Source organism: Solea senegalensis, linkage group LG2 (genome assembly GCF_019176455.1).
Source record: "Solea senegalensis isolate Sse05_10M linkage group LG2, IFAPA_SoseM_1, whole genome shotgun sequence".
Classification (NCBI taxonomy): Eukaryota; Metazoa; Chordata; class Actinopteri; order Pleuronectiformes; family Soleidae; genus Solea; species Solea senegalensis.
In genome coordinates this window covers 11,528,953-11,556,467 of record NC_058022.1, presented here as the reverse complement: position 1 = coordinate 11,556,467, position 27,515 = coordinate 11,528,953, and the positions used below count along the sequence as shown (strand labels likewise).

The following is a 27,515-nucleotide window of genomic DNA, read 5'->3' as shown; positions in this document are numbered from 1 at the left end:
TCTTGAGTCTCTTGGGATATCGAAGGCACTCATGAACGTATGACTTTAAGCAAATCATCTTAAGTGACGTGACAAAACTTTGTTAAAAATAAAAATAAAAAATAATCATTATGAATTATACTATAGCCCCCTCCATATTTATTTTTGGTTGATCAAACATTTGCACAAGAAGCTGGTCTCTGACTTCTGAGTGGCTTTGTGGCTTCTGCCGGAAACTATTAGCATCTTTAGTGAGTGGAACATTTTTATTAATTATTAACAGCAGTCTAAATGTTCATTACAGTCCAGCATTGCTTTTACCTATTGTGACTGCTGCATCCTTAGGAGGCTGAAGGCAAAGTGCTGATAATTCCTGCCATTCTGTCTCACAAAGAAGATGTGATTATCAATTACTGCCACATCCACTCACGATGCTTTATGGCTCATATGTTGTTTTCCTGACAAAGTCAGTCAGCAGTCGTGGCCCGTCTCAATGTATGTCCACATGTCAGCGTGTTCGGAAAAATCACTCCTATCCCTGTAATGGAAACAAACGGGTGAATGTTTATATGAAAATGTCAAGAGATTCTTATTATGTAAACAAAAAGAAGAAAAAAAAGAAGATGCCCAATAATCTCATCTATCCACTGATTGAAAGCAGCCCAGCAGTCTCACAGGGTTGGCTATAGCTCTCTATGTGGACGTTATGTCATGGCAACAGGTGGAGTTACAGACTGCTTTGTTTTAATGCCAGTAAACCAAGAGTGATTCTGCAGATTCTTGTTGCTGGATACTCAGCAGCACAGCATCAGACCGGCTGCCTGTGTTAGAGTGGAAGGTTGGAAGTTGCTCGGCTGTCTCCAGCCAGGAGCCAAGGTGGGCAATAATACTGTATGTGGACATTTTATACATGAAAGTATGTCTACTTGACTGGGCTCTTGCCATTGGCATGCATTGGGGAGCATATGAAAAACAATTCGGAGAGAAATCTGAGAACGTTAACTATAACAGCTCTGTAATTTTATTTGCTGTAGAGAGATGGGAAGAAAATCCTATTAGATTAGGTGGTGAGTCCCCCACCCACCCACCTTCCCCATGTGCAAATAGACAAACACTCAGACTGGCAGAGAGACATGCACACACACTCACTTTTGATCTAAGCCACTACATTTTCCACTCGCACACACAATCACAAATACCCCCCCCCCTTCACAGACGACGCTCCTCTGTGAGAAGTTGCACACATATATTTACGGCAAGACAATTTTAAATTAAAACTAGTACAAACAACTCATTTTATTGCAACACGTGAAAAACAGAAATAAGAGTTCATTTTCAAGTGTGCTGCTTGTATTATTGGGCATGGCTCTTTGATCAATAATGGCTTGTACAAACCACAATGGATATAGCCATTAGAATGCTATAGCAGTATATCCCAAGGGGTAGATATTCCACAGTATTTCCCCTAATAGGTTTTTAGATGCATTCTTTGTAAGTGCAACAACACATGCAGTATTTATTGCTCTTTGCTAAGTACCACACCTTGCTTATCTCCCATGCAACTGCTAAGTTTCAGTATTATTGAGAATGCAATTTATTTCACTTGGATTGATAAATTAATAAAGACAAAATAGTAAATATTATGAATCATGCATGTTTATATGGTAAGATAAATTGTGAGCTAAATACAGCAGACATTTACCATTGCTGCACACGCTCCGAGCTCGATACCAACCTGATTTACTCTTCCATTGATGTGTGCTGCAGAGAGTAATGATTATGTGCCAGAGTCAGTGCTAAACAGTATCTGACAAGGCATGGAAAGGTCTCTTCTGCAACAGTTGCACCCATGATGGACACCGGCTGCTTCTGCCATGGACTCAACACTGTCGACATCAGGATGTCATACTTCATACAGTCAATGCAACGTGTTGCATAGCACTGAGCCACAGTTTACAGCTGGCGAGACGGAAGTATGTTTCCAATGTACATGATTCACTCTTCAACGTTATTAATACATAATAACGCAACACAACATAATACACATAATAACAAAAAATATGATGAGATTCGAGGATATAATCTTTGTGTTTCCAGCACATTCGGGTAAGTGTGGTGGCTCGGTAAAGCAAGGCCATTGCCTTAATATGTAAATATAAAATGTTTATTCTAAGGCTAGAAAAATCTAAAATTTTAAAGTTATCAAAGTGTAAAATTATGGAGTTCTGTAAAAAAAACAAACAAGCAAGCCCAACACTAAGCCTCGTGACCACATGAATGCAACATTTGTGAATGTAACCAAAGTCACTGAGCTCCCTTTAATTATTTCCATATATTCAAAGTAAGTTAAAGTCACTCTGGCATGCAATGTTTTTAACCTACTGAGATACCTGTGAAAGGTCAATACAACCAACTCACACCAAGATTCTTCAGATTTGATTTGATTCACAAGGCTTTAATTTGGCGCATTATAGACTACCCTGTGTTTTTTACCCATCAGAATATTTGTTAAGTGCCACTGCAACCAATTAAAACCCATAAAATGCAAACATTTTTCACTCTCACTTGCCATTGATTGATTACAACTCCAATGGTTGTTTCCAGACCGAAACAAGCTTTTAGCCACAAGATATAGGAGCTACTGTAAATAGTAATAGATGAAACACCACTAACACTTACATTACCAAGAATGATAACGATATACTAAAATATGATAGTGACTGACAGTGAAAAAGGAATATTTGATAAAGGAATGGTAGAGAAATAAAGCATTAAAATAGTACATGTTACATGGCTAAGAGAAGATTGCAAATTTACATACATATATACATATATGTATATATATATATATATATATATATATACATATATATGTATATATATGAAAGAGATAGTGATAGATAAATGATAGCTCATAAGCATCCATTATGTTAGTATCACTTTTGTTGTTAAGCCAATCAAATTGTTACTTCAGCTACTAATACTTGCTGAATACAAACAAATCATTCATAAATATTATATTTTTTTTATAATTAGAAGACTCAAAACATTGTGTATGTTTGCTCAAGACAATAACTATTATTATTATTGATACTAATACAGTGTTATTATTCGTGAAGGTGGTAATAGTAGTGGTAGTTGGTGGTAATCACATTTTATAAAAGGGTAACTGTGCCACCTAGCGCTTTAGGTCGGAATTACTACAGTTGCCATGGGTTTAGTCTCCCCGGCTTCAAAGACTGACAGGTACAAAATACTTTACCAGCCGACGCTGAAAAACTCCACCAACAAAATGTTTTTAAATTAATGAACAGTGGTGGGAATGTGATTACTAAACAAGTGCCAAAAGATGCCGGTGGTAAAAAATCAGTTGGCGTTCAAGTTGTCCCTGAAATGCAAAACGTGGGGCAAAAATAATACCGTAAGTATAGTCGTTCCTAAGTTACCAGACAACGCTAAAAGAGTTGATTCAAGATGGCGGATACACAACGGAAACGGCAATAATAATAAATATCGTTGTTATCCTAAATTACAACGTAGAAAGTGTGAGTTGTTCGTTATTTTATCTTCAAGTCGGTTACTATTCGGGCGTAAAGCGCCTCAACAAAAATGGAGGACGAAGAGACAACGTTGGTAAGTGGATATACGTTTTAGTGACACAGCACTGTGTTCAAGTCAGCGCTGATTTATAATGCATTATAACACTTACAGTGTAAATAGTCCTGACTGCTATATGTATACCTTATTGTATATAATGAAATAATGCGACTTTTGAACGGCAGTCGATTCCACAAATGCCCCCATGTGAATTTCAGCAGATAAACCTAGCTAACACAAGCTAATGCCTGTTTGGTTTGTATACTACATTGTTGTGTTTATTAAGCAACACCTGCGGCTGAGGCGGGGATTTTTCTGTGCTCACCCTCCTTAGCCAGTCCTGACTGCACTGTATGTCTCTATGTTTCTTCACAGGCTTTGATCCGGTACTACTGCTATGAGAAGTTCTTCAATCACGCTGTAAATGCTGCAGCGGCTGCCAAGCGGAAGTTCAGCAATGATCCCATTTACAGCTTTTTCCATGCATATGGTTCCCTAATGCAGGGTAAGCTTGAAAGAATCAAACAAACTAATGGCATTAGACTTTTGTGGTCAGGTGATTGTGTCTGTAATGGGAAGAAAGGAAGTCTCCTCACGTCCAAAAAAACTTTCATGGATTCCAGAGGAAAACATGAGGATGCACACACTATACCAAAGCTCCTATTGACTTTAGTAACCAAAGCAGCTCTGAAACTCTTACATCTTCATTAGGCACTGTTGGATCACCACGACAAAGCTAGACAAGCATGGACATGAAATCAGACAACACATAATAGTTGTGATCTAAAGATTAAGAGCCCAGGAGAAGAGCCGGACACCACTGCCTGACACTCCCATATGGATCTCTACAATTCAGTAGTAGATAGTTGTAGATATCTCTAATTCCAGTTTCAACTATCTACAATGTCATGACTAGTCATAATTCAAGTTTAAGATATCTACAACTTCATTCAAAAATATCTAAAAGGTACTAATGTAGATATCTTCAACTGAGGATAATTAAAGATACTTAAATTGTGACTAGTCATAATGATATTGCAGATGTCTGAAACTGAACGATGATGTTTGAGCCCACGTATACTGTGGTGCGCCAGTGGGGGAGCAGAGTTGCAGCCACAGTTCCCGTGAATATTAAGAAGGACATTACAGCTATCGGTAGTGAATATCCTGTCTACTGAGTAAATGTTAAAACTGCTTGCTATGTCTGCTATAAAAGGCAGATATACACACAAAAAAACTGTATCAAGTCTGTACAGACACACACAAGATATCATAAACAAAACTACTTATAAATGCATTACTTATTAGATGAATAGCACAGAAAAGATCATAAAAACAAATATCTCGAAAATACAAGGAAAAAGGTACTTAGAAAATATAAATAAAATAGAAGTTAAAATAGATAACAGTAATTTGCCCAGAAGAACCTTTTTAAGAATACAAGCAAATTCAGGCTGTCATTACATCAAATATAACAACACAGACACAAAAAGATGCAGCAAGAGCTTCCCTCAATGTAATAGACCTTTGGATAAGACAAAGCTGTTTTTGTTAATTAAATAGAGCAAACGTTTTGATTTTGTCTTTGCCATTATGTTACTTTCTTACTACAGATCAAATTCAAGAAGCCACGGTAGAGTTGGACACATTAAGAGACAGTCGAGATGTGGCTCTCTGCGCATTGATGGCTCTTGTCTATGCTGAGAAAAGAAAGACAAACCCAGGTAATTCAACACTAGTCCCTTCGTTCAAGTCACTGCTCAAATTACATGGACACACTTGTAAATAATATTTGACCAAGTGTCCTCGTATTTACAGACAGAGAAGTCATTCAACAACTTGATGCTAAGGTCAAAGAAGATCGTAAAAGTGCGTCTCCCAAGAGTCTATACTACGCTGGGCTGTTTCTCTGGCTGCTGGGGCGAAATGATAAGGCAAGGGAGTACATCGAGAGAATGATCAAACTCTCCAATGGCTCCAGAGAGGTGAGATATGTACACCACACGCTTGAGAAATGCAAACATTATTTTTACATGTCCATGCAAAGCATTTACTGTATGTGTATGGCAGGACTTGTAAAATTAGCACTGGCATTTGTTGTTCAGGGGACAATCCTCAAAGCCTGGATAGATGTCACATCTGGCAAAGACGCCTATGCCAGGAAGGCTGGAAAATACTTTGACGAGGGACTTAAAGAGAAAGCGGATGTTTTCGCCCTGATGGGAAAGGTAAGATGGGAACTACACATTCAACGTGAACTGTCCAGCAGAAAATGTTATGATGCTATCATTTCTCCCATTTCCTATGACTCATACAGTTTTATTATCCCTGCCAATGAGGTTACGTTTTAGCCAGCATTTGTCAGTCTGATGGAGGTTGTGACCTAAGGAAGCCATTGTTATATTTCAGTGGTGATCTTTTTTTTTGTTTGTTTTTTTAAACAAATGTTCACCTTGTTAACCACCAGTGAGTGCTTTCTCTTGTTGTGTCGGTAATAGCTGTTGTGTGGTAACTGTATCCTTGCCATCACTCTAGCTCTTACATTTCTCCTCTTCAGTTAATTCACTCACCACATTATTTTGAATATTTGAATATAGCCTTGGAGTCCTCAGATTCACAATAAGATAGATGGGAGATTTGTACATGTTGAACAATAAGAGACTAAGTTCTGTTTGGTCTGTCTTAGGCGCAATACTATGAGTATCGTCAGAACTACTCTGGAGCATTGGAGATGGTCAACCAAGTCATCGTTAGTTTTCCCGAGTTTGTGCCTGCGCTCGTCAAGAAGATGAAATTGCTGCTCTGCCTTCAAGACTGGGAGCAAACCATCGAGGCAGCACACAGGTAATTTTTGAGGGGTTTAGGGTCTCAGATAAGTGCAAGTCAAGGTCTGTGGTGTGCAAAACCATTTGTAATCACCAGCAGGCATATGAGGGAAAAAAAACACAGTCCGCCTTTACAAATGGCTTAGCATTCAAGTGCAAATGAAACACAAACGTGAGGCCTCAAACCAGTGCATACTGACTAAGCCATTGTTTGTGCTCACCCTTCTGCAACACAGTCAGCCACACAGCATAAGAAAGGCCTTTGAGCCCAAATGCCAAAGTCTATCACTATTCCAAGGAGTTGTAGTTTCAAGGGTTCAACCATCGCACAGGGTACTTATGGCAGTTATGAATAAATTACTTTTAGTTGTAATTTTATTTGACGGGATGTTCAACAGTATTGGAGGAGTGTCATGTGTTCTCTTGCTATCAATCAGAGAAATCCAAGCTTATTACTGTAAGTGTTGGAAATGGACTACATTCACAGCACCCTGTGTTATGTTTCAGGCTTTTACAGAAGGATAAAAATAACCTGGAGGCAGTGCGGATGCTGGCTCTACACTCATTGTGCAGAGATGGAGATATTACTGAGGTGAAGTTCATCCCTTTTCACGTTTATGCTTTCAACACTTACGGATTTCACCAGGAGCCGAGCAATAATTGTGAATTCCACTTTTTTGAGTTTTGTATCAAAGTGGTGCTAATCAATTTACAGAAACTGTTTTTCTTTTTTTCTCATAACAGTCAGTAAAGCAGCTTTCAAACCTCATTAGCAACTTGGATAACGTGGAACCCCACAACCCTGAGCTTTTCTACAGAATGTCTCTTGCCTTCACTCGTGTCGTAAGCCAATTTTCAGTATTGTCTCTTATTCTTAATTCTCACCACTAAAGATTAAGGATCTTTTAAATGGTCTTTAACTTTGGTTACGTTTCCTTCAAGTGTGGACGAAATGAGAAAGTGATTGAGCAGACATTCAGGATGGTGGAAAGAGCCTTCTCTATCACATCAAGAGACTCCGATTTAGCCACAGAGTTGGGCTATCAGATGGTTCTTCAGGGCAGAATCAAGGAGGCTATGAAGTGGTACAAGACCGCCATGACTTTGGATGAGACCAGTGTTTCTGCTTTGACTGGTAACAAGTTACAATGATTAATCAGTTGACTAGTCAGGGGTGGTAAAGACAGTATTAACAGTTTATATTCTCTCTCACTCAGGCATAATTTGTTGCCAGCTGATTGAGGGCCAACTTGAGGACGCTCAACAACAGTTGGAATTTCTCACAGAGATTCAACAGTCTATTGGAAAGTCTGGGGTAAAAACTGTCCATAAATGCTAGAATATAAGAATATTACATATTTTTTACAATGAAAATCCTGAGCACAATTGGCTTAACACTGTTCAGAATCATGACTAATGACTAAACACAGAATAGTCGTGTCCTCCTGCTGTTTATTTATCCCGATGATTATATCCCTGTATTTAGCTTCCTGTTTCATTCCTCTCTATTAGGAGCTATTGTACCTGCGTGCTGTTTTGGCGGCGAAAAAGCGCCGACCACAGGAGGAGATTACCAACCTTCTGAACGATGCAGTGGACACACACTTCTCCACGCTGCAGGGTCTGCCACTGGGCGTGGCGTACTTTGAGAAGCTCAACCCCGACTTCCTCTTGGACATTGTCAAAGAGTATCTTGCACTGTGTCCAACCAAGGTACAAAATACTCACATAGTGTGTCCTCGGTCAGACGCGCATCCTGGTCCCACTAATGCTTGCGTTTGGCTCGTCATTTAAAATGTTTCTAGAAGCTTTATAACAAATAACACCTCTACTGATAATGTTTAAGCCTACGGTCCAAGGCCAGGCTCCTGCTCCCCAACTCCAGCACTGTGCCTCTCTCTTGGATACTGTGGTCAAGGTAGTGCCAGGCCTCCTTCAAGGGGTCTTCCTGCTAGCCAAAGTCAGATATCAGTCCGGTGAGAAGTGCATTATATAAAAGCAATTTTCCTTCTTCTTTTTTTTTGTTTTACATTTGCTTTTGATTCAAACTGCACTGTTCCTGTTCATTCAGGTGACTCCGAGGCTGCTCAAAGCAGTCTAACACACTGCTTGGAGCAGTGTCCTTCCCATGCAGATGCTCACCTACTCATGGCACAGATCCACATGCTGCAGGGCAACTTCACGTTGTGTTCCCAGTCTCTTGAACTCTGCCTCAGCCATAAATTCGAGGTAAGCTATTTTGATATGGTTGATGTTATGAGGAAGTGTGTGTTTAGGCTTGTATGTTTTTTTAATATGTTTACAGCTTAAAAGTTAAAAGGTCCGTCAGCTTGTCCCGAGCTAGACAGAATACAGCAAAGAATCTAGGTGAAACAGAAGAATGTGTACCGTTAAATGCTAAAAACTACATCGTGTTTGGTTAACACATGAGGTGTAAGCTCATTAAAAGCTGCTGTGTTTTGAGAATAAGTCATGTTAAAAAGTTCATCTCAGTATCTTTAGTGAACACTCTGTCAAAAATGGTTTCTGTGTTGAACATTATTTCTAACTCTAATCAGTCAAACATCCTTACAAAATTGTCATTTTTCACATACAGGAATTAAATATGAATTTGTATCGTTACTTTTCTCCCCTCTCAGATTCAGGAACATCCTTTGTACCATCTGATCAAGGCCCAGAGTAAGAAGAAAATGGGTGAACTGACGGAGGCTATTCAGACGTTGCAGATGGCCATGAGTCTCCCAGGTGTCCGCAGAGCTGGATCCTCCTCCAAGTCCAAGAGTAAGAAGATTGAGCTGAGCCCTGCTGACTGTGTCTCTGTGTTCTTGGAGTTAGCTGAAGCTTTATGGCTCAACGGTGAACAGGTATGATTTTCCTGTTTGGTTTCCACCTATGTCTGACCTTGAACTAACGTTTTAATTTGATATTTCAGCATGAAGCAGCAAAGGTGATGCAAGATGCCATCAATGAGTTCTCGGGAACCCCTGAGGAGCTCCGTGTGACTATTGCCAACGCGGACCTGGCCCTGCTTCGCGGCGACACCACGCTGGCACTGAGTATGCTCAGAAACATTACGCCTGAGCAGCCCTATTACATCCAGGCCAAGGAGAAAATGGCAGACATATATCTGAATCACAGGAAAGAGAAACGTCTGTATGCGAGCTGTTACAGGTGAGCCGAAAGTTCAGATGGAAAACGAGAATCTAAAAATGACCCACTCCATATTCTACTCCCCTCCATCTTTGTTTGGCTTCTATGTATTCTGACAAAATACGGCTGTATGTGACTTGATATAGACCCAGAACTGGCATCCCCAGCCTTTTTCCTGTTCACACTGTACTCCCAGGACACGTACAACCTTCTTAGTTTCAGTACAGTAGATTCCCTGTGTCGTCGCAATGACAGGAAACGCCACATCTCTGTTATGTTCTTTACTCATTTGCCCACGGACACTTCTACGCTGTCTAACTCTGATATCTTTGTGTTCTCTCCAGAGAAATGGTGGAGAAGATGCCCAGTCCTCACACATATCTCTTACTGGGAGATGCCTACATGCACATACAAGAAGTAAGTGGTGAATATATGTTTTCTTTTTCTGATATTATCTTTTACCTATGACAGTCAAGAGCGGTTTCAAATAACTAAATCTTTGTGGTAGTTTGTCTAATCACTGTTTTAGTTATAGTTATATATATCTATGTACTGTATACATGCAAATTAATCTGCAAAATGTTTTGTAATTTTATTATTTTGCATGCATGTCTGCTTATGAGAAAATTAGATTTTAACTTTGTGTCTTTTATACCCAGAAGATTTACAGATAGATTTTCAAATATGAAAGAAAAAGTGAATCTGCTGGAAATAATGTACTGAGTTTAGAGGAATAAAGATGTCACAACATTTTATGGAGGCTTTAAAAATTAGTGAGCTGTTTGACCCATCCCCTTTACCCAATAATTGGTATAAAAGAAAATAAAGATGGACTTGACTAAGCAGCGTGGATGAAACTATTAAAGGAAACACTACACGTATTCATACACAGCTGGACCCGGTCACCAAGCTGAAGTGAGTATTATGGAAAAAGGGACACAATGTCCCCGCATGTAAGTGACTTATTGTTGACTCTAGAGATGTCTTCAGCTGCATCATCCAGTCAGAGATGAGGAGGTCTGCTTACCTGCATGGTTTTATGGCTAGCAACCCAAGCCTCCTCCTGAGGTCAGTCATGTTGACGCATGCTCTGGTTGCATAACTCGACAGTCAGATATGTTATCTTAAAGCCGTTTTACCACCGGCTCTCCATTTGAAGCAAGCAAGCGGCAATTAATGCACCGCCGACCCAAATATTTACAGCATTGTGAAAGAAATATGGCGCGTCGGCGCTGAGTAACATTTACAAAAACAGGTTCTGACACCACTTATTGTCATTTGTTTATCCTCAGCCAGAGAAAGCCATTGAAGTGTACGAGCACGCGCTGAAGAAAAACCCCAAAGACGGCGCTTTAGCCAGCAAGATTGGAAAAGCCCTGGTCAAGACTCATAATTACGTCAAGGTTTGTTTGTATGCATCGTGGAAAGATAAACAAAGTCCGCGCAGACAAGTCGGTGTTGATGTCAGGCTGCTCTTTACGCAGGCAATAAATTACTATGAAGCTGCTTTGAAAACCGAGCAGCAGAACTTCCTGCGTTATGACCTGGCCGAGCTGCTGCTGAAGATGAAGCAGTATGAGCGCTGTGAGAAAGTCCTGCATGAGGCTCTGACCCATGAACCAGGTACTTAGTGTGTCACAGACAAAGTGATGCCAACTGTACCAGCAAATATTCTTAATCATGAGTCAAAACAAATCAAAATATTAGTATTAACATGGTGTTTCACTTTTGTTGTGCAGTGAATGAACTCCCGGTGCTCTCAGATGATTGCCGTTATCAGGTCCTGTTGGCGAAAGTCCAAAATAAGGTTGGCAAAAATGAAGAGGCTTTGCTCTCCCTTCAAAGAGTAAGTTACTTCTGGCTTGTCTTTTTTACAGTTTGTGTCAAATATATTGATTCTTTCCAAATATTACAAACTGTTCTTCCCTAAAGCTGTAGTGTGTAACTTACAAATGTCCGTGACCTTCAAACCACTGTCAATTCACTGAGTTCACGCAATCTTGATTAGGCCCATCAGCTGCACGCTATTCTCTCTGTGTTTCTCAGTATAGCAGTGTTTTGTTTTCGGGGTTGCTCGGCAACATTCTTTACGCTTCACACACACACACACAGACTGACGCGTTTCAAGCCATGACTGACGAAGGCATTTTCAAAGTGAGATGGCAGCGACCTGTTGGACTATGGACCTATCGTCATCTTTTCAAAAAAGCCCTCTGCAGCCTCACCTGTGAAGTGGGGAAAATCTGATGTCACTGCCCTTCCCTGTGGCTGAAAATGCCAAGAAGCACCCACGAACATTTTCCTCCTAATCCTAACAGTCCTGACTCATGCAGACAGCCTCTGTGTGTCCGTGTGTGTGTTTGTGTGTGTGTGTGTTGTCATATGTGTATCTTTGTGAGGACCAAAAAAATGAAACCTAAGGGAGTGGGGACGTTTTGGCTGGTCCTTGCATCCTGTCACTCCTTTAAAGGGCTTTTTCCAGGGAAACTTGGTTTTAGGGTTGGGGTTAGAATTTGGTTTAGGTTAAGGTGAGGGTAAGGGTTAGGGACTTAGTAGTGATGGTTAAGGTTAGGGTAAGGGGCAAAGGAATGCATTATATCTATGATTGTCCTCACTACGGATGTTGCGCAAATGTGTGTGTGTGTTCCAGGACATAAAGCTGTTTACACAGTCACATAAAGGAGACCTTTCCTCCTTTTGGGGACAGAAAAGCAAGTCCCCATAACAATTTTAAGGTGAAGACATGTTGTAGGAGGTTAGGGTTAGGTTATGTTTAGGATTAGGCCAGTAGCAGTTATTGTTAAGGTTACTAAGTCTCCAGAAAATGAATGTAAGTCAGTGTAACGTCCTCCGAAGTCATGGAAACCAGAGACTGTGTGCGTGTGTGCGTGTGTGTGCTTGTGTGTGTGTGTGTGTGTGAGAGAGAGAGAGAGACAAAGCTGCAGCAGGAGAAGTCATGTCTTCTTCACTGCAGCGTCTCTGTCTCTCACTGCAGAAGTGAGAGACAGCAGCTTTAACTGCTAAAGAAAAAAACATCCGAATGATACATTTAGTGCCTTTGATTCACTTAATTCGCTCTTGGTTGAGTAGCACAGTTAAAATGATGCAAGCGTCTTCTTGTTTATACTGCGTATGATACGTGACAATGATAATTGATGATGTCACTTCCATTACGTGGCTGTGTATCTGTCGTCTGTAGGCGCGGGATGTGCAGGCCAAGGTGCTGAAGCGAGTGCAGTTGGAGCAGCCCGACGCCGTCCCCATGCAGAAGCAGCTTGCTGCAGAGATCTGCGCCGAGATCGCTAAACACTACACAAGTCAGAGGGGCTATGAGAGAGCAGTCAAATTCTACAAAGAAGCTCTTGTGTATTGTGAGACCGATCGAAAGGTCAGTGCCGCCGAATCAAAAACGTCCTGTGTACTCACTGCAGCTGTGACTCACAGGCATCTTTTAGTGTCGCGTCCCTGTGTTTCGTGATCTTAGCTGTTTATAGTTTAAGAGAGAGAGCGAGAGAAAGAGAGAAAAAGCAGGTTAAACTGTTGAACTACATTATTCCACAAATGATCATGTCACACAAACGTAATTAAAATGAATGAGCTCCCTGTTCATAGGTCATGCTGGAGTTGGCTCGCTTGTACCTCACGCTGGACGAGGTCGATGCGTGCCAGGAGCAGTGCAGCGTCATTCTGAAGAATGACCAGTTCAATGAAGACGCAACTCTGGTTTGTTCTGTCCGCCTGCCACCACAATTGTGCGTGACCTTTTCTTTGGAACTGGTGTGCATAGCCCCTAATTTCTCACATGTGTTTGTCCTCAGATGATGGCTGACATTATGTTCAGGAAGCAGGACTATGAACAGGCAGTTTTCCACTTTCAACAACTCCTGGAGCGCAAACCAGGTGCAACAGAGTCACGTTTCTCTTTTTATTTTTTTTAAGCCACAAGTCTGTGCTCAGAGTGCAACTGTGAATTGGCGGTGTGACCTTCTTGAAAATGGAAATGCATGAGAACCTCCCGACTGTTATTTCAGACAACTACGCAACCCTGTCACGTCTTATTGACTTGCTGAGGAGAGCCGGGAAGTTGGAGGAAATCCCCAGATTTTTTGATATGGCAGAAAAACATTCCTCGAGGACTAAGTTCGACCCGGGGTTCAACTACTGCAAAGGCCTTTATCTTTGGTAAGTGTGGCTCAGAACGTTTCCTCTGGTACTTTGCATTATGTGACTAAAGTTGTGCACTCTCCTCAGGTACACGGGGGAACCCAATGATGCCTTGAGACACTTCAACAAAGCACGGAAAGACAACGACTGGGGTCAGAACGCTGTGTACAACATGATCGAAATCTACCTCAACCCTGACAATGACACCATGGGGGGGGAGGTGTTTGAGAATCTAGACGGCGAAATTGGGTGAGCAGCAGCGGAAAGCAGTAAACGCCACAGACTTTTGGACCAACTTAACCTTTTAGCTTTCAATTGTGTCCCGCTACAGGAATTCCACAGAGAAGCAGGAGTCGGAGCAGCTCGCTGTGAGAACAGCAGAGAAACTGCTGAAGGAGTTAAAGCCTCAGACAGCAGGCGGACACATACAGCTCAGCATCCTGCAGAACTACTGCATTATGGCGACCAAGCAGAAGGCCAACGTGGAGCGAGCCCTCAGTATTTTCACAGAGATCGCAAACAATGAGGTAATTAAACTCCAGATGGTGCATACGATTCATATCGCCCCGGCCGCTCTTGTGTCAATAAACCCACACCAGAAGGTATATTTACACTCTCCTAATTTCTGTCATTCCATTTGATATTAAACCGTACACCTGACAACTGTGTCGGGCTGAATCAAACACTTAATGCAGTTCAGTTTTCTTTTTCTTAAAAAGGCATTTTATTTGACTGCATCTATTAAAGTTATGTCAGTGTGGTTTTGGAGTAAACACAGTGGCATTGAGAGTGAGTGTGTGTGTGTGTGTGTGTGGGGGGGGGTTTAGCGTGTTTTCAGATTAAGCCTGTCTAAACGAAATTCTTTGGTTGGATTTAGAAAGACCACGTCCCTGCGCTGTTGGCCATGGCGACAGCTTATATGATGCTTAAGCAAACTCCCCGAGCCAGGAACCAACTCAAACGCATCGCTAAAATGAACTGGACCATTGTTGATGCAGATGAGTTTGAAAAGAGCTGGCTGCTCTTGGCAGACATCTACATCCATTCGGGGAAGTACGACATGGCCGGCGACCTCTTAAAGAGATGCCTCAATCATAATAAGGTCAGTGTTGAAAAAATGGTTCTTGAAAATTCAAGGCAATTAAAGACGTCTAGTGGTGAGACTCCAGATTGTGGCAAACAGAGGACTTCTTCACTCTTCCCTCCCTTTCCCAAGCGCGACAAGGAACTGTCGTTTCCACAGAGTGGAACAGTTTACTTCTGTGCGCATCGTACGTCATTTCTTTGCGTTTCCATTAAAGGAATACTTCACCGATTTGCATTTAGCTTTGTATTACTAGAAGAGAGGTAGTATTTTTGAATACTTCCCAACCTGAGTTTCCCCTGAGTCGAGAAATATCTTATATATAAATACCAGTGACACTTGGTCCGAGGATTGAAACTGCAAAGCTAATTCCGCACTTTTTAGACCCACTCGTAGGGGGACGGACCTCATTCCCAGAATGTAAACAGTGTCCGCCATCTTTGCTAACAGTTACGCTAACAGGACCAAGTGTTACTGGTGGGCACGTAACAAAGAAAAGAATGAAGATATTTCTCAACTCAGGGGAAACTGAGGTTGGGAAGCACACATTTTTCAAAAATACTGCCCCTATTCTCGTAATACAAAGCTAAATGCAAATCGGTGAAGTATTCCTCTAAGAATAGCACCGAAATAACTGGCGCCAACCATTCAATTTTTTCCATTCCCTTCGAGTACCAGAGTAACAGTACAGTACGGGCGACACAGAAGCGTCACTCGCCTTGCGACTGGTGTTTCTTCAACACCCGCAGTCTATTCTCATCCAAAGCTTGATGTCTTGTTGTTTGACCGGTACAACATCACGCTACGTATCTCGCTGACGCAGCCACCGGGCACGGCTCACACTCCACCTGCCAAGTGGAAGGTACTGTTCTCGGAAGTAAACTTTCACTCCACAAAGCACGAAACCACATGTCCATTTAGGCTGCCGCAGAAACATGGCAGCGCAAGACGGGCGGCGTCCACAAAGCAAAAACCCTTCAAAAAAGTTTGATTTAAAAGCGATTGCACGCTCACACGGACACATTTAAGGTACTACGTTCACACTCGAGCTTCAATTCAGAAATTGATCTTTAGATTTGTGAAGTCCCCTTTTGTTTTAAAGGCTTGGTGATAATATTTTTATTTTTCTCCACAGTCGTGCTGTAAAGCCTATGAATATCTGGGCTACATAATGGAAAAAGAGCAGGCATTCCGTGATGCAGCACTCAATTATGAACTGGCTTGGAAATATGGAAATCGGACTAACCCGACTATTGGTGAGTCAAACTCACTCTGTTCTGGAAGTGAAAAAAAAGGGGATTAAGAGACTTACTCTATACATTTTTATGTGTCTTTCTAAATCAGGATACAAGCTTGCTTTCAACTACTTAAAAGCAAAGAGGCATGTTGATGCCATTGACGTGTGTCATAAGGTGAGACACCTGAGGGCGTTTACAGCTTCAACAGCTTCTAAACTGTTTTTAATCCCATTAATCTCGGTTGCTTTCATCCACAGGTCCTGGCTGCTCACCCAAACTATCCAAAAATGAGAAAGGACATCCTGGACAAAGCTCGGTCTGCGTTGAGATCCTAGCGCTGGATGTGTGTGTGTGTGTGTGTGTCTTTACTGAAATTTAATTAGGTAGTTTGGCGTTGACTGAGTTTAAAGAATGTGCAGATATTAGTATTATTTCATTGGGAAACCCTCTTTAAACGTGATGTAAATTTTTTTTGAGTATATAAATAGTGGGGCACGGACATTCCTGAAGGAAAACCACAGAGTGCAGAATAGAGGAGGAGGAGGAGGGGGTTTCAGGCTCATGCAGGTTTTTCTTTCCTCACAAAAGGCGCCGCACTGAAGAACATTTGAGTATATTTATGAAATCTGTAATGGTGCCTGTTACACGGCCTGTTTTTAATTTTATACATGATGGCATATCCGTTTCTTTTGTATGATAATAAGTGTCATTCTCTTGTGAATACCGTTTGCTTGTATACAAAATAAAGTTTTTTAGAAATATGGTGGGGGGTTTTGGCCTGATTTTTTTTTTTTTTTTAATTTTCTTTCTTTATAAATTATCACTACACTGGCTTCCAGTGTCTCTTAGAATTGATTTTAAAATATTGTTGCTTGTTTTATAGCTCTTAAAATACTTAAGAATCTTTTAAATCATGTTTTGTTATTTGCTTTTTTTATTATTATTTTAATCATATGATACCCTTTATCCTTTTAGATTTGTCTGTTTTGTGTTTTCTATCTCTGCTTTGTTTTCCTGTGAATTCCCTTAGTGTGTGATTATGTGCCATACAAATAAAACTGCCTTACCTTGCTTGGATTTAAAAGACATGACATGACTAGACAATTGGAATAATTCGATTCTTCACTTCCAGGCGTGAGTGGGAAAAATGTGGAACACAGTGGACACGTTGATGGACATAATAAAGTGGGATACCCGTCGTGGATAGGAAGTACCGTGGAACACAGTTAATACAAATGGACTCAGAGTGCAAATCAAGGGCAGAGAGGCTTCACACTGCGCGCCTGAGCGCAGGCTGGCTCCACGCGCTGTGGCTCCTTCAAGCATCCACGCTGCATGCAACCCGGGGATTTAAAGTAGTATTAGACAAGTCACACAATCCGCTGGTGAGTGCGCGTCTTTACAGAGTTTTCTTTTTTACTAACGTAATGTTGCTTAACTTCTTTTCCCAGTTTTGTCCAGAAGTCTGTGCGCTGTTTTCTCATAGCGCCTGATTGGATGCGGTGGGCTGTGTGTGGGGTAAAGTGCGTTCCTCCGTTATTTGTAACCCAGCAACTGTCCCGGTGAATGACCAGTTGAACAAATCCCATTAATGACACCATTATTGAATGTGAGCAGCTCCGCGGAGAACAGTCTGAGCGCAGGACACTGCAGCCTGTGTGTCCGGAGTTGGTTTTTTTTTAAATTATTATTTCTTTTACGAGGATAAATGTTGGATTCAGCGGCGATTTGTCGGCCACATGTTTGTTTCTTACTGATTTAGTAAGTTATCACTGGACAACAGCTTTGTTGTCCACAGTGGACACTGACTGGACACATGGCGACGTCTCCTCTCCGTCTCGTTTGTCTCGCAGGTATGGATTTGACGCGCAGACGTCGTTAGGAGTGCGCAGGCGCGCCACCACGTCTCCTCCTTCTACCTGAGGGGAGCGCACCTTGATCCAACGAGACGGAAGTTTTGTGAGGAAAGAACACGGCGGAATCTGTTTTCTGTCTCCACACGCAAAGTTCGCGTGTAGTTCAGGCGACAAACGAGAGAAGCTCGAGTCAAAGCAGGGATGCCATGTGTTCAACACTAAAGGGAGATTTTTAAGAGACCTTTCAACTATAACCTGTGTGGTTCAGCGACTCATGGTACGTGGGCTTTTTCTGTTTTTTCCTCAGTCGGACTCGGAGGAATCCTCTTTGCTGATTTCTTGAGCCGATTTGAAACGTGTGATGTGCAGATAAGAGTAAACAACTCCTAGTTTCACCAGGAAGTTGTGTTTTTTTACTTCAGCGACCAAACATTGAAATGATCTCTTGAGAGAAGGTGATTTTGTTTCATGACATGACAACAGGGGACAGTTTGAGACAGTGTTTTGTCCCCCTGACAAATATGAATTAAAACTTCATTACAATTCATTTCTAATGACAATAAAGGTCTATCTATCTATCTATCTATCTATCTATCTATCTATCTATCTATCTATATTGTCTCAATAATGAGCACCCATTATCTAAATTAGTGTGTATTGCTTTATAATGTATTAAATATTAATATAATGTGTACACACACTTTGACACACGACCCATAATTGCTCAGACATGTTCACAAAGAAGTTTAACACTGTAAAATGAATGATCTGACATGATATCAAAAATAATTACTGATGTAGTGAATGATATGTAATTTCTTTTTGGCCCTAATCTGAAATGTTTTCATTCCAGCTGAATCTCAATCCCAAGGCCGCCTGCTCTCCATTAAGGAATGACAGCTCTCCGCAGACTGCTCCGGAGGCGACTGCACCCACTTAAACTGGTGGTCGTGGCCCTCGTCTTTGTCACGTTTGTCTTCTTCATACAATGGGAAGTGGGGAGCCCGAGCCAGCAAGAGGAGCCCTGGCTGAAGGAAATGGCAGTGAAGCGGGACTCCATGCTGGGCATGGTGATGGGAGCTGTCAATAACTTCAAGGACGTCATGCCAAAGATGCAGATCAGAGCCCCCGTGCGTCAGCAGGACACGGCCGACACCGCGTCCTGTCTGCCAGGTCACTACACCGCCGCTGAGCTCAGGCCAGCCCTGGAGCGGCCACCTCAGCACCCTCTTGCTCCCGGAGCTTCGGGGAAACCTTTCCACACGGAGTCGCTGAGCCCAGAGGAGCAGAAGGAGAAGGAGCGGGGAGAAGAGAAGCACTGCTTTAACCTGTTCGCCAGTGACCGCATCTCCTTAAGCAGAGACCTGGGTGCAGACACAAGACCACCAGAGTATGTCTGCCTGTATAATCTGCATGTTTTTTTTTTTGATAGAGCTGTCAGACTGAATATCATTTAGCAAATGTTTTACTAAAAACACTGTCAATTTAAACTTAATTTCCCCTCTATTTGGGATTTACAACAACATGTATTTGTACGAATGAAATACACCGTAGATTCATGTCCCAAAAAGTAACTTAAACGCTCACTCAAGTTCTTCTATTATAAACAGGGCAAGGCAAAACTCGCCGTCCAACACGCACAACTTCAACATATTTGCCTTCGCACAAGTGGGAAAAATCTCCCGGCAGAAACCACAGCGATGATTGTTCTGACTGGGACTTTGTTTCAGCACGCCTGCCCAGTTACTGTGGCCAGTGCAGGAAGAAGCACAGTTATGTTTGGCTAATTACAGAAACATCCACGCACACGAGTCCAAGTACATGTCAGTACACAGTCGGTACATGACACAGACGCCGAGCCTGTCCGCGTAACGGCTATCGGGACGGGCGCGACTTATAAAGTCTATCTCGCTCTGGTGTGGCAGGTATTTTCAAAGGCTGCCACACATGCTGTGTCACATTTGAAATGGACACCCCACAGGGGAGAGTGTGTAGATGTAATAACTAGACTATTGTGCTGCTCAGGAACTGTACTGGACAGTCACATCTTTGTGTTCCGCTTTCTCCTTCTCCTTCCGCAGATGTATCGAGCAAACCTTCAAGCGGTGCCCCCCCCTGCCGACCACGAGTGTGATAATTGTGTTTCACAATGAGGCTTGGAGCACCCTGCTGAGGACGGTGTACAGTGTCCTCCACACCTCCCCGGCCATTCTCCTCAAGGAGATCATCCTGGTGGACGACGCCAGCGTGGATGGTAAAAGCCTTTCAGGACTGCCACGTTCTCTTTTTGATTTCATGGTGCGTGCTGGCTGGGCAGCTCTTTTTGGTGTGCAGGACAGGAAGGGGCTCCCTGCTCCTTCTGTGGCCCATGAGGTGGGTCGCAGCAAGCAGTGAGAGGGTGAATACTCTCAACAGTGGTTTTGCTTTAAAAAAAAGCCTCAGAGGCTAACTCGGCTATATAGAAGGGAGAGGTTTCGGAGAATGTGGTTCCCCGCTGTTCTCCTGCTGAAGATGTTAGGAAAACACATTTGTTCCCTTTCATCTCGCTGAAGGCTGTGAATATTATACATGCACTTGCTCATGCACAATATCCCCCACAACTTACACCTGGACATTTTCTCCTTCCAGATGCGCTGAAGGACGAGCTGGACGAGTATTTGAAGCAGCTGAGCATCGTGCAAGTCGTCCGCCAGCGAGAGAGGAAAGGACTCATCACTGCACGGCTGCTCGGTGCCTCCGTGGCCACTGGTGACACGCTCACCTTTCTGGACGCCCACTGTTAGTCAGCATGTGGGCCGCACCCTCACTTACACACCCAAAGATCAACAATGCCATGTTTGCTCTTCTTGAAAAACTAGACATAGCTGTTGTGGATTATCGTTCTTTATTTAACCACTTGCTGATTAGTTGAGGCAGATGTCGTGCAGTGTCCTGTGTGAATATGTGTGTGTTTGTGTTTGAACAGGTGAATGCTTTAATGGGTGGCTGGAGCCTCTGCTTGCAAGGATTGCGGAGAACTACACGGCGGTCGTCAGCCCTGACATCACAACTATCGATCTGAATACCTTTGAGTTCATGAAGCCGTCCCCATATGGCCAGAACCACAACCGGGGTAATTTTGACTGGGGCCTGGCATTTGGCTGGGAGAGTCTTCCAGATCATGAGAGACGGAGGAGGAAAGATGAAACATACCCGATCAAGTGAGCAAAAAAAAACCAAACAAAACTGGTGTATAAATAAAGCTCCATGTCAGCTCAGTAAAAAAAAAAAAAGAAGAAGTGTATTGTTGGAAATAATTGAAAGCCTTTCATTAAATTTCTCCTCAGGACTCCCACATTTGCTGGCGGACTCTTCTCCATCTCAAAGGAATATTTCTACCATATTGGAAGCTACGATGAAGAAATGGAAATCTGGGGTGGGGAGAATATTGAAATGTCCTTCAGGGTAAGATATGACGAACGTGACGTGAACCATTCCAGGACTCCAGCAGCTGCCGAGTGTTTAATTGTGTTATTGCACTCATTAACGTGCAGGTGTGGCAGTGTGGAGGACAGCTGGAGATCATCCCTTGCTCCATTGTCGGTCATGTTTTCCGCACCAAGAGCCCTCACACCTTCCCCAAGGGAACACAAGTGATTGCTCGGAACCAGGTACGACTGGCCGAGGTGTGGATGGATGACTACAAGGAGATCTTCTACCGGCGACACCAGCAAGCTGCGCAGATCGCAAGCGATGTATGTACTGAATCTGAAGGTTCTCTGAAGTGTTGTCTTTCTTTCCTTTACCTCACGGTTAGATGAGTGGAAAAAAAGGTTGAAGTCCATCATAACATCCCTCTGTCTTCTACCGCTTTATCCTCCCCATGGCAGGGCCACATAGAGACAAACAACCATTCACACTCACACCTCACATCGTCAATTTAGAGTGTCCAGTTTACCTAATCCCCATATTGCATTTTTTTTGGACTGTGGGAGGAAACCGGAGAACCTGGAGAAAACCCACACACACACGCACACACAGGAGAACATCCTTATTCCGACTGGGTTGCGAACCCGGGTCTTCTTGCGGCAAAGGCAAAAGCGCTCACCACTACACCGACCGTGTGGCCCCCACAGTCAGCAATTCACTATTGGAATTCTGTAGAAATGACAGACATTCTTGAAAACGGAGCCGAGCGCTGCATAACAACACAAGAAAAGGGGCCTGAAGGAAGTCCACTCTAGTAAATGACACAGACTCTCAGCGTTTCCCAACATGTGGTCCCATTAGTGCCATAAACTGTTCCCCGAGGGCTATACCATGCAGAATGGGCCAGCCCTCTCTGTTGTCTTCAAACCCGACACGCCGTCATTAACAGCTTCCAAGGAAGTCACTGTAAGAGCTGTCAGTGTTCACTTGTCATTAATATAAGAGCTCTCGTTCTTCAGGTGCAAGGTGCCCGCAAATCGTCAACACTTCACTTTAAAAGGAGCAGTGATGGAATCCTCCTTTATCTGCGGTTAATTTCTTGAAGAAAAAGGAGTCATTAGAACACGATCACTCACTTCAGGTTAAATGTTCAAAGTAAAATGAATCATTAGTTGTTTATCCTCCTTAACAGTGCTTTTTATTTCATTTTAGTTAGTTAGTTTTTTTATTAATCCCCTTAGGGAAAGTATTCCTCTGCATTTTGACCCATCCTAGAATTAGGAGCAGTGGGCTGCCACACTGAGTAGCGCCCGGGGAGCATTGGGGGTTGGGTACCTTGCTCAGGCGACCCTCTGGTTACAAGTCAAGTTCCCTTTCCACTTGACCACGGGCTATCCCTTTACATGTGTATTTCAATTACATATTTATTCAAAGTCATTCAGCCCTTCTGTCTGGCCCAACAATGAATCCTTTGAATCTCAAATTAGCAATTAGCAAATTATTTTTGATTGTTCTACATTTCAAAGTGAAATCCATAAAGGTTCTCATTCTGGCACGAGACTATAGATGCTAATAATTTGATGGCATTTCATGTGATAGTGTTAAATCTGTACCACATTAACTGTTGAACTGAAGCCTGACATTAAAAGTGATATTGCATCTCGAATCATAATCACAATATATGTAGGGGAACATTTTTTTTTCTAATTTTCGATATTCTGCTCATATATTTAAGCCCCACAGTTCCTTTATCAAGTCTAAATTTGACCCTTTCCCTGGGTTAAATTGTCGAAAGACAAAGATTTTATTGAGGACAGCTCAGATCCCGAGGAGAACCGAGACAATGCCGGACATCTGAACAGTTAAGGCATCGTCGCAGATTCTGGCGAGCAGTGTGCCAGATACATAGAGTCAGTAGGAGCTGAGATAGTGTATCTGGTCCAGATGCCTGGCGCCTTTGGTATCTAGGGAGGGAACCTTGTGAAGCGCCTAGTTTGTGTCTTATCGTACGTTATGGCTGTTAATACTGTACACCAGGCCTGGTTATAAGAACATGTGAGTAATTCAATTCAAAGTTGGCTGGAGATTGGAATTTTCTTTCACAATGTTGGCATCGGGGCCATGTGACACTAAGATCACTGTGTCGTTACCACTTTTGATTGTAAATGTATTAGGTTGTCAGTATCTTGTATTTTTGTGTGAATAACATAGAAAGAAAAATGTGGGTTCTTATTAAGAAAAGTATTTTTTTCTATTTCTGGCAGTTACCTGCCTTAAAGGAATACTTCACCGACTTGCATTTCGCTTTATTACTAGAATAGGGGTCGTATTTTAGATAAATTGTGCTTCCCAACCTCAGTTTCCGCTGAGTTGAGAAATATCTTCATTCTTTTCTTTGTTACGTGCCCACCAGTGACACTTGGTCCTGTTAGCGTGACTGTTAGCAAAGATGGCCAACACTGTTTACACTCTGGGAACGGAGCAGAATTAGTGTTGCAGTTTCAGATATTTCTCGACTCAGGGGAAACTGAGGTTGGAAAGCCTCAGTTCTAGTAATATCTAGAAGTATTCCTGTAAGTCAAGCTAGTTATTGCGCTATACTTTAACCTTGCAAAACTAACCAGTATCCATGATACCTGTAGACCGCGTTAACTCGTTACTGACAATAACCTGGCTGTCGTCGTTTCAACAGAGGACATTTGGAGATACCTCCAAACGCATGGAGCTCCGGACACGGCTGCAGTGCAAAGACTTCTCCTGGTATTTGAAGAACGTTTACCCAGAGGCCTTCATCCCCGATCTCAACCCACTTCGCTTTGGCTCTGTAAGACTGCACACCGCACACTGGTGCTCCCCTCATTCCAAACCTCACAGCTGTCTCGCCACTGTAGCTTTCCACATAGGATCTCCAGAGGGCACCGAGCGGTTCCAATTTGACACCACCAAAAAAACACTCCAGAGACTAAAGTTGTTTGAACAGCTTGTACTGGATGTTGGTTTTTCACTGTGTTTCCTCTCGCGGCGTTCGCCTTCTCTTCTCTCGTTCTCTGCAGTTGAAAAATGTGGGCAAAGACGCATGTCTGGACGCCGGAGAGAACAATGAGGGGGGGAAAGAGCTGATCATGTACCCATGTCACGGACAAGGAGGAAACCAGGTCACCTATCGCTGACTGACAGAACACCCGATTGAATTTAACCACAGCGATTCATTGTGTCGTTTATTTCTGTCTTCTTGTTTTTTTTTTTGCTGTAGTATTTCGAGTACTCCACGCATCGAGAGGTTAGACACAACATCCAGAAGGAGCTGTGTTTGCATGGGGGTGTGGTGGCGGTGAAGCTGGAAGAATGCCACTTAAAGGGCAGGAAAACGGTCGTAGGACCAGAGCAAAAATGGGAACTGAAGGATGTAAGTGTGTTCATTTATTTTTGGTTTTTTTTGCATCTCTCTGCACTATTTCATATCTGTTTGCGAAAGTAACCGTGCTTTGTTTTCTCTTCATATAGAACCAGTTATTCTACATTCCAGGACTGAATATGTGTCTGAGTGCCCGTCTTATGCATCCCTCTCTCGCCGTGTGTAATCCCTCAGACAGATACCAGCTCTGGTCGTTTGTCTGACTGTGGAAAACGACCACTTTACCAGTAGCTTATTTGTATGCATAAGCATACTAGGTCACTGAGTACACCGTAATGTATGCAGCTCATTTTTTTTTAGATCAATAACAAGGAGTTTTAATTTATTTTTTATATGTAGAAGAACTGAACTACTGCTGCTGCTGCTGCTGGAACTTTGGAACAAATGCAGTGTTTCACTGTTGGAAGGAAGCATTTAAACGATGCCCCACGTAGACTGAACTGAGCTTCATAGAGCAGTTAAGATGCACTGTGTTGAAAAAGTTCCTCTTTTGTGTTCGAGAACACACACACACACGCAAACACACAGTATTAGGTACAGTAAATAAAGCCAACGATGTTACGCCAATCAAAAACAAAATAATAATCTGGATGAAAATCATATATTAAAGGTCCCAAAGATCCCAGATGTTTCACACCGATGTGACGTCAACGGCTACAAACCACAGGTTATGGTGTGCGTGTGATGTCCTTTTATAAGACATTTTTGTTTGTTTTGTTTTTGAGATGAGAGACTGTTTTTGTTTGTTAAGGTCCTGAACCTTGAATGTAATATTATTCCAGGTGGAAAGAGTGGTTTGTGGGGGGGAACGGTGGTGGAACAGGTGGTGGTATGGTGGCGTTTTAGCAATTTTCTTGACGGCGACAGTGCTGTGATTGAAAGAGTCTTCAAATCAGGGTTGAATTTGGTACATTTCATTATTTCCTGAGGTCAATTTTTTTTTTATTTTAACTCTTTAAGTCCTGAAAACTGAGAGAAAGGAACAGTCATTTGGATTTTTATGACAGAATTAAAACGAGTTGACCCTTAAATATGAGTTGCAGTCAGTTCACACACCAGAGCTTCAAGTTACTCAAGTTACTGCAGACATGCATCTCTCATACATGCAGTAAATCATTTTAATGCTTTTGTGTTAAAGGAAACTTCCATTGTGAAATGAATGCCCTCAACTCCTAAGCTCCTATGTGTGAACAAGAATCCACAGATGAATTTCTGGTGCAGGCACTGGTGTTAAAAATGGATCTGGAATATTGTAAATTAATTTGTTTGACTGGTTGAGGAAAAGGTCATATGTGTGAGTGTTTTCCTAAAAATGGAAACGTGGTGCTCTGTAAATGTGCCTTGGTATTAAGAGGTTATTTTGAGCTCAATAAATTCTGTTGGTTAGAGACACTTTGTTCGATTGCTTTCTCAGTCTGCAGGGGGCGCTTTGGGCTAAGGAATCAGAGCCATGTACAACATGGCGCGTCGGCGACAGCGTCACTTGCTGCTGTGAGTGTGATGCATGTGTAAATATCACATCAGGCAGACAATTATGATCAGTACATCAAATTTTAATGAAACATTTTCAAAATATGTTAGAAATAAAGCAAACGAGGGTGAAGCTGCCGTTACAAAAACCAACACACTGGGGAAAAAAAAAAATAAAAATTGTGCAAAACATTAGCATTTCACAGAATATAAAAACCATATGAAATAAATAAATCAGGCACATATGAAGCTTTACAAGTCACGACCTCACAGCATGAAAACAAACAAAAAAAAAAATACAATTTCAAGATAGTGAAGCAATTTTACTCAATACAGACTTTTGTAAACCACAATAAATACGCATTTCAATATATCATTCATAATAAATAGTGTAAAATCAAATTTCAAACGGATTCCCTAAATGGATGCTGCTGCCATCGCGTCCAGCCTTCACACACTGTATGTTTTGGCACAACTGTTGGGTAATAATAGGCCATGTTGATGCCACTGATTGCCCGAAAGCACTCTGTTCACTTCTTTTGTACCACCGGGATGGAACGACGTGATCACCAAAGCGTCAGCACTGTCCCTTGAGAGTGTAAAGAGAGGGACAAATTCCTGTATTCATGCGCAAAGAGCAGAGAGCTCAAGGTAGAGAACTGAAGACGACACATTATTTTAGTACTGAACCACTAAATTATTGCAGTCTCCCAATCTCTTGCTCAGCAAATTCAGTTTTTTCGTGATTTTAGAAAGACGTGGAGAAAGATTATTTACAGGTTTTTGGTGAACAGATTTTTTTTTCTGGCTGTCATTCTCAATGGCTCATAGGACTTAGAGGAGTTAGAATGTGTCGCAGTTAAATACTGACGTGAATGAGCTTTGATTGTCAACCCTGAACATTTGCTTCTCCCATGTACAATTATTAAAAAGTATGGCATATTCTATTAAAAAAAAACAAAGACAATTGTTTAAAAGCAATCCCCCGAAAAGAGAAAGCCTGTTAAAAAAAAAACCCCTCAAACTATTGCACGTTACATTTCAACAGAACAAAGCAACAATCATCATTGGATCCACATAAATGAACATCTCAGATATTTTTGACAGCATTCAAAAGCAGAAATCTCACGACCATTTAATTCATGAAATACTGGCACATTATTTAGGGGGTTAATACTTTGTCAACAAGACCGCTTACAAACGAGGGTCTGCTATGAAGACAGCGCTCTGTTATCTATGATGAATCATAGAGCTTATCACAACTTTATCAAAGGCTCTTCATTTGCAGCGACACTCGCTAATAACAGACTTTCTTTTTTTTGAAGTGAA

The 27,515-nt window shown here is 42.1% G+C and overlaps 2 protein-coding genes across 2 annotated transcripts; both read left to right on the top strand.

The window, feature by feature from the left end:
* The first annotated feature begins 3,413 nt into the window (after positions 1–3,413).
* Positions 3,414–16,800, top strand: ttc21b (tetratricopeptide repeat domain 21B). The gene is made up of 29 exons (XM_044052550.1): positions 3,414–3,612; positions 3,952–4,081; positions 5,190–5,300; positions 5,395–5,561; positions 5,682–5,804; positions 6,263–6,420; positions 6,909–6,993; positions 7,146–7,244; positions 7,344–7,536; positions 7,619–7,716; positions 7,914–8,114; positions 8,248–8,377; positions 8,473–8,630; positions 9,041–9,265; positions 9,334–9,572; positions 9,896–9,968; positions 10,844–10,954; positions 11,036–11,174; positions 11,291–11,397; positions 12,751–12,939; positions 13,164–13,274; positions 13,370–13,451; positions 13,583–13,733; positions 13,803–13,964; positions 14,047–14,242; positions 14,593–14,817; positions 15,935–16,055; positions 16,144–16,211; positions 16,295–16,800. Exons 1-29 carry the CDS (start codon positions 3,589–3,591, stop codon positions 16,370–16,372), a joined length of 3,954 nt encoding a protein of 1,317 aa, XP_043908485.1. The 5' UTR covers positions 3,414–3,588; the 3' UTR covers positions 16,373–16,800.
* A 545-nt stretch (positions 16,801–17,345) lies between these two features.
* galnt3 (UDP-N-acetyl-alpha-D-galactosamine:polypeptide N-acetylgalactosaminyltransferase 3 (GalNAc-T3)) lies at positions 17,346–26,106 on the top strand. Its single transcript, XM_044052614.1, has 12 exons — positions 17,346–17,422; positions 17,891–18,170; positions 18,747–19,283; positions 19,975–20,147; positions 20,522–20,671; positions 20,859–21,093; positions 21,220–21,337; positions 21,427–21,627; positions 23,994–24,125; positions 24,355–24,456; positions 24,555–24,707; positions 24,806–26,106. The coding sequence occupies exons 3-12, from the start codon at positions 18,787–18,789 to the stop codon at positions 24,917–24,919; spliced, it is 1,875 nt and encodes a 624-aa protein (XP_043908549.1). The 5' UTR covers positions 17,346–17,422; positions 17,891–18,170; positions 18,747–18,786; the 3' UTR covers positions 24,920–26,106.
* Positions 26,107–27,515: the final 1,409 nt, after the last annotated feature.

Bases quoted from the DNA above. Each gene is read 5' to 3' on its own strand.
- ttc21b (XM_044052550.1), top strand. From the start codon at position 3,589: ATGGAGGACGAAGAGACAACGTTG. The intron at 9,573-9,895 runs GTGAGCCGAAAG...TGTTCTCTCCAG, and splicing joins CTGTATGCGAGCTGTTACAG to AGAAATGGTGGAGAAGATGC. The intron at 14,818-15,934 runs GTCAGTGTTGAA...TTTTCTCCACAG, and splicing joins GATGCCTCAATCATAATAAG to TCGTGCTGTAAAGCCTATGA.
- galnt3 (XM_044052614.1), top strand. From the start codon at position 18,787: ATGACAGCTCTCCGCAGACTGCTCCGGAGGCGACTGCACCCACTTAAA. The intron at 21,094-21,219 runs GTGAGCAAAAAA...ATTTCTCCTCAG, and splicing joins GATGAAACATACCCGATCAA to GACTCCCACATTTGCTGGCG. The intron at 21,338-21,426 runs GTAAGATATGAC...ATTAACGTGCAG, and splicing joins ATATTGAAATGTCCTTCAGG to GTGTGGCAGTGTGGAGGACA.